The 7,151-nt window shown below is 42.7% G+C and overlaps 1 protein-coding gene across 1 annotated transcript in view; it reads right to left on the bottom strand.

Annotated features, from left to right (window-relative positions):
- adarb2 (adenosine deaminase RNA specific B2 (inactive)) overlaps positions 1-7,151 on the bottom strand; it is a 155,938-nt gene that overhangs the window by 19,172 nt on the left and 129,615 nt on the right. Inside the window, exon 5 of the mRNA XM_008307672.3 lies at positions 810-978. Coding sequence (XP_008305894.1) covers positions 810-978 — 169 coding nt within the window. The remainder of the gene's footprint in view (positions 1-809; positions 979-7,151) is intronic.

The following is a 7,151-nucleotide window of genomic DNA, read 5'->3' as shown; positions in this document are numbered from 1 at the left end:
GGGGGCCGGGCGAGGGAGGAGAGGGGGGGGGGGGGGGGGGAGGGGGGGCAGGGGCGGGGGCGGGGGGGCTCGAGAACAAAATAAATGCTTGTGCAGTGAAGGCACTTTAAGTCAAAAGTCATCATCCTGTCACTGAGGGGGAAAAACTTTTGGGAAAGCACTGTGCAGTAGAACGTACTGTTGTAGTATGGGACCTGAGGACAGGGGTGCCCAACCCCTGGTCTGGGGCCCAGTACCAGTCTATGGATCATTTTGTACTAGGCCGCAGTTTTGTTGTTTCATTGTTATTTTTTAAATTCTACACTTCCTAACAATCCTGCCATGATTGACCAGTGCTACTAGTCAGGTGTAGCAAACATGCTAAATATTAGGGACCGATGCCTTAGGATATCAGGTACAGGCTAATTAGCCATTTAGCTTGTAAGAGTTGAGTTTGATGCTGAATGCAGTAACCCCTATACCAGCAAAGACACATCATAAAAGTAAAACTCTTAAGACGAAAAAGTATAGAGGTGAGTTTTTGAGCTGCATCATCTCTCTGTCTATCAAAATAAATAAAGGCGACATTTATCTTATCTCTTCAGTTAGAGTTTTTGCAGTTTCCCCCTCTGAGGTCAGTGCAGTGCAAATGACCAGCGAAGAAGCAGAAGATGGAGGCAATTGATTAATCAATAACAAGCCATCTTCCCAGACTGATGATCGACTGCTGCGGCTCAGCTGCTTCAGCCTGTTAGTACTATAAATACCACAGATGTGACATTGACCTAATACCCGTGTCTCACAGAAACAGCGCAGGTTAAAGCTGTTACCTTAGGAGGAGTTCAAGTTGTGAGTACAGGAAGCGGAGCAGGGCTCTGCGGGCCGTTACTTCGGCGTGACAGTCGTTGACCGCCTGTCCCTGGTCACTCAGGTACTCGCCGTTTATACACTTGGTGCCCGTGGATAAGGCCACCACCTGGGCGTGCCTGAGGTCCAGCCCTGTGACACAAGAAGAAATACAACTGGTTAATGTTAATGCAACTACAGCACCAGAAAAGAACATGGTAGCTTGTTAGCTGCAGGCTGGATGGACAGATGGATGGATGGATGGATGGATAGATAGAAGCTATAGTGAATGGGTCCACATTCAGTCCGATGTTTGTTTAGGTCATAATTTCAAATAAACAGTCTCATTTTCCCCACACACAAGTATTTATATATTCACAAGTCATATTCATCAAGTGTTTTGAGAACTGACTGATGGTTCACCTCTGTTTCTTGGGCATCATTTTTGAGAGAGGATCAATACATGTAATTTTCTCTAAAGAAAATCATGCCTCTGGCTGTCTGTAGTAGTAATAATAATAATAATAAAAGAAGTCTAAAAGAAAAGAAAGTTGAGGACGAGGTCATTCTTGATATTGGCTAAAGTCCATATCCACACGTCTCTCACCAGGGTGAGTAAGCATCTCTGTCAGAGTCCACTATCACACCACACCAGTCAGGATTAGCTGGCTCCCCTCCACTTATGGACTGAAATCACATCGCACCCTCTCTTTCAGGAGCCTCTGTGTATCACTCTGGAGAGGACCGAGTCGAAAACCAGTTAAAGAAACGCAGTGCACTTGTTGTGAACAAGCATAGCAGAAACTCCGCCGCCTGTGACTTGATTTACAGGTGCTGGAGCCGATGTAGCGTCCACATCGGTGGTTGCAAATGTTACAGTATTTTATCAGCAGTGACAGTTGCCTGTGACGTTTTGCGTCACCTGAGGCTACATCAGGACATCACTGCGTGGAATGTTGCGTGTTGATTGGCTGTAAAGAGTCCAATGACGATGAAGTGGTATTTACTTGGAAAGCAGAGTATGTGTGAGCAATTAACCTGTCCACGTAACGAAGGGGTTCAAATTATATCAGGTTCTCAATAGTATTTTAATAATAATAATAGGTCCTAACAGGCCTTAATGTCTACAGTCATTCCTCTGTGAATGAATAGAAATAATTCAACTAATTATGAACACATTAGTGTTATTAAAAAAAAACAACAAAAAAACAAGAATGCACTGTGTTAAACCATGTTGTTCAATAAAAAAGGTAAAAAAAAAAAAAAAACAAGAATGCATTGTGTTAAACCATGTTGTTCAATAATAAAGAGTCCAGTGTTGGTTGACTAAAGGTTTCAGGCACAGTTTGTTTGTTGACAGTCGACTCGTTGGTGTGTAGTCACCAGTCCAGGACACTCTGTCAGTCTGTCAATCAAGTCACCACACCAACATGGACCTCGGTGATCCCCTAATCTGACACAGTGACCAGTGCACCAGTCCAACTGTGGGCAATGAGACAAAGGGAGAGAGACCACAGATCACAAATCATCCTGTCTTTCTTTTTCTCTTTTTTTTTTTTTCACTGGATTGAGGGCCAGTGCTTGGTCATGTGACAGCCTGTTTGACTGACAGGCAGACATGGGTTGGGGCTGTGTGGATCGGCAAGTTAACTGAATGCCATTCCTTCCTTCCTAGCTGCAACAAATCTCTCCCATCTTCTCGGAAAGTCAGGCGTCGCTGGCTGCTGGCAGACCTGCAGGCACCGCCGGGCGGCACAGGAGCTTTTATCTGCCTCAGCCCAGATGGCACTGTGGCAGGAGAGTCTTGACAAGCGAAGGAGGGCAGGGGAGGCAGAATCTGAGGTAATGTGGTGTGGTAGGGAGGAAAACGCAATTCACATGGAGGAAAAATAGGAAGTCTGAAGTGGGTGGAACCGAAAAGTGAAGAGAAAATGAAAGGTTCATCATGACTATATCATATTGTCTCCTCGCAAGTAAAGACTTTTATTAATTCACGTTCATTTGCGAATGGAACAAAAAAAAACAATATATGTCTGATAGACATACAAAATTCACACGGTAATGAATCTGCAATATGACCGTACAGAAAACATTTATTACTTATAGCAGTGTAGCGCCACAGTACTGTTTACATCGCGAGTTCAACAGCTGCCACTGCCTGTAAGCAGCACACAGCCATTCCTCCTGCGTGATAGGGCGAGTTCAAAAAGGTAACAGACTCTCCCAATTTCATTTTCCTGCTTTTCCGTGCCGTTCCACTTTGCGATTGTTTAGATCAATTTTGCAGTGGATAATTTCTGCTGCGCTCCTCGCTACCCTGCCATGAAATTGGCACCGAGGTTGCCTTCAGTTTGCCGGAGAGAGGAGGACAGGAGATGAATGAAAGAGAGCGCAGTCACACCCAGAGGCACTATTCTGTTTTTAAAAACTAGGAATAATCAGAGGCATCGCAAGAAATACAAAAAAAAAAAAAAAAAGAGAAGAAGAAAGGGTCAGAGGTAGAGTCGAGTCAAAAGCCTGCAGCGCTCTTCACTCTTCGCACAGATACATGCATTTGAAGACTGGGAATGTAACATTATCAAGGAGCAACTGCTTCCTTATTGTTAGCAGGCTAACTGGAAGACACACCAGAAGGGGGGGGGGTGGTCACACTGAGGTCAGCTGTTGGTCAGGAAGTCAGAAAGTTGGACATTCAATTACTTACTTTTCCAGTCTGTATGTCCGAGGGATTTTGGACAAGGAAGTGAAATCTATGTCTGTACCACCAACGTGGGAGTAGGTAATGTACAGAATCCAATCAGGGAAAGTCTTCAGTAGTCGACAAAAATCTTTAGACCACAGGACGTGTCAGCCAGATGATGCTAACAGTACTGTTTCAACCCTTCAGTGATAGCAGATCCAGATAAAATACTTTCAGTTAAATCAATTTCCAAGTTGAAAACAAACAAGAACAACAACAATAGATGTAGTAATAATTCCAAAGCACTCATATTTTTTAAATACATTTTTTTTTCTGCCACTGAATAATGTTCACAACCAAAAGCACTCATATTTTTTAAATACATTTGTTCACAACCGCTGCAACAGTCAGTGATTTTTGCAGTTCTGGACCAGACCTAAGGCAAACTACGGCCCGTGGACCAAATATGGCTCGCAGAGCTTTCTAATCCGGCCAGCTAAACACTGGTAAAAGGTACGGTAATGACTGATGTCAAGGCTTCTGTTACATGCATTATAACAAATCGACTGTAATTTCTGTAGATGCCACTAGATGGCAGCAGATATCAAATGTGCCAAATTATCTTTCAAAGTTTATTCTTGTACATTTTATTTAAATTATTTCACAGGGCATACTACAATCAACCAATACTGAACCGGCCCGCCAGTCAAGTTTTGAACCACATTTTGGTCCGTGAGCCACACATTTGTCGGACCCTGCCCTGGACAGTTGGCTTTTCAGTTCAGTTCAGTTCAAACATTCAATGACTACTATGAAAAAAAAATCACAATACTAGACGAGATTTTAATTCTCAAATAAGAGTAACATTTGGGTTCTAGTCATTATGTACAAGTAATAAAGCTTTTTTTTTTTTTTTTAACAAAAGCTGCAGCTTACAGTGCACTCTTTTCTGCACTTTGCATTTGTGCTCAATGGAGCTTCACTTCTACCCCAGCACAACGGTTCACAACTCGTATCCTCGCAATATGGTCATGCCACCAGGCTTAATCACACCATGTTACACAACACTGCAGCAAACTGTGAGACAGACGGTTATGCTGTGAAATCAGACAACAGAGCTAGAGACCGATTTTCTTTATAAGAAGGCCGACCTATACTTTCCACCCACGACTACCAAACTCAGATAGAGGATTTGATCAGAAGTAAGAAAAAACAAAGGGCCAAAAAAGAGGTCAGCCAACATCGTTAACTCTTTGTCTGAATGGTCCTGGAAGGCATTTAGCATTTAGCTCTTTATTGGTCAATCTGGTCGGCGCATAAACATGCAGATTTGGTGCACTCAATATCAGGTAGCAGCATTGCTAATGTGGTAGCTAGCATACTCTCTCCTGGTCTAAACTAGAGATAGCTCGATGCAACTTTTTCATGTCCTATACTGATACTGCAACTTGAAGTATCAGCAGATACTGATATCAATCCGACACCATCTTTTCTGCTACAGCTTCCGTTGCTAAGGCTATAGCGTCCCTTTTTACAGCATGTCGCGCAAAGCTAAGTGGCGCATTTGTGCTTAGGTATCGGACTGGACTGGCTCTAGTTGGTTTTTTTCGATGTTTGATCCTGACATTTTGACCAATATCGGACCAGTAATGGTTCTGAGTATGATATTGTTCCATCCCTGGTCTAAACCAAACTAAAAAAAATCTAAACTAGATGCCCTGCGACCTCGTTCGGTGACCCATATTATCTGACCTAAATATCTTTATTCTATATTGTATTGCTGGGGATCAGGTCACCATACTTTATCAGACATTTCTACTAAATAGAATGAATGAGTATTACATTTTCATGTTGCTTTACTACTTTTCAAGTACTGTATTATTTATGTGAATTTAAAAAGAAAATCAACCGAAATCATTTTTTAAACATTGGGCTTTACGTGAGACCGTGACCAACTGACAAGAATTTATTAGCAATTCCTGAAGGATTAATTATGAAGAGAATTTAAAACTATGAAAACGTCCATATATAATCTGTATAAATAACATGACCATGAACTTTAGCTTAATCCATTACCACACAAGGTAACTGCATCGAACAGATGCCAGTGAGCTATTCTCTGAATCCCTTTATTCTCACTGGTTATACAACAGGGGGAAATGTTTCCTAATAAGCCACCCATTATCTCCGAGCACCATAAAGCAGACATTAAAACATTTTCTTCTGAAGCAGAATGGGCTCTGAAGGTCAACTTTTAGTAAACTCATTTATATGCCATTTACGTTGAGCTCCATGAATCCTATCTTTCATGTGCTTTTCCATCGCGAGATATTTGGAAGATTACACTGAATGTCATCCGGCGTGTCATTTGAATCCCAGTTAAATCTCACAGAAAATGTTCGGCACTTTCAGACAGAGACAGGGAAAGAAAAACATCTCGGCGTGGTTAGAGAACGTTTCTCGTTGAATCTCGTTGGTTAGAGAACGTTTCTCGTTGAATCTTTGTAAGCATTGACGGGAAACTGCTCTCAACATATCAGGGATTATTCGTGATATGCCTGTATCACAACACACACACACAGCATAATCTGTTTTGGTTGTCTAGTTAACCCCCGCAAGCTGTTTGTTGACAAATGTGATCATTAGAATTACACTTTTTACTCACCAGATGAATCAGAAATCTCTATTTGAAAATTACACACACACACACACAAATCTTGACCTGCTGCGCACTCTCTGCAATAACTCCACATCTACCAAGGTGGGACCAGCCCCACTTCCTGTGTAGACTTTGTTTTATGTGTTCTACCTGTACATTTTCTCTGGATTCTCTGTTTTTCCCCACAGCCAATAAACATGAAGATTAAGTTAATTGGACCCCCTTTATTGACCATAGGTATGAGCGTGAGATTGAATGGTTGTTTGTCTATTTATGTTGCCCTGCGATGGACCTCACTAAATGACTGCTGGGATCGGCTCCAGCCCCCTGACCCTGAAAAAGATTGAGGTGTAGCAGATAAATAAATGAAGGAAGATGGACGAATGAAACCTTCACTCTCGTTGCTTTCTCCCAGTGGTGGTTCTCTTCACATAAGAGTTCAAATATAATAAAAGCCTAGAAAGAAATTGGTTTAACCATCGTGTACGATAAGATAGGAAGATATAGAGGAGGTGAGGGGGTCTTTTGTGCGCAGACGTCCGATTCTTCAAGTCTCTGCTGAACTTAGTTAACCATCTCCGGCCGCCCGTTGCCGTCTCAGGCTGATTGGACTCAGATTTGGAAGGATATTTTTGACAAAGTGATCTGTGACTACGGCTCTGGTGGTGAAGCTATTCCGTCTCAGGTGGGGTGTCTCAGTGGGACTCCAGCACGACCAAGCCCAGATAAGGGATATAGATGTGAAAGAAGGCAAGGAGAAGATGATGATAATGATGATGGTTCCTCTCTGTCCCCAAAGCAGAGCCTGAGCATGACTCTGAAGGCCAGAGCTGAGGCCTGAAACCCAAACTGGGTGAAGTCAATTTTAGCTGACACTTTGATCAACTTGACTTAATTGTCAATTTCTGTTGTCTGACTACAGTGATGCCAGACATGGCCACACCACCACCACCACCACGGCGGCGGCGGCTGCTGATGCTGCAGCCA

This window comes from Cynoglossus semilaevis, chromosome 3 (assembly GCF_000523025.1).
Source record: "Cynoglossus semilaevis isolate Cse_v1.0 chromosome 3, Cse_v1.0, whole genome shotgun sequence".
In the NCBI taxonomy this organism is placed as follows: Eukaryota; Metazoa; Chordata; class Actinopteri; order Pleuronectiformes; family Cynoglossidae; genus Cynoglossus; species Cynoglossus semilaevis.
This window is presented reverse-complemented; position numbering and strand designations above follow the sequence as displayed.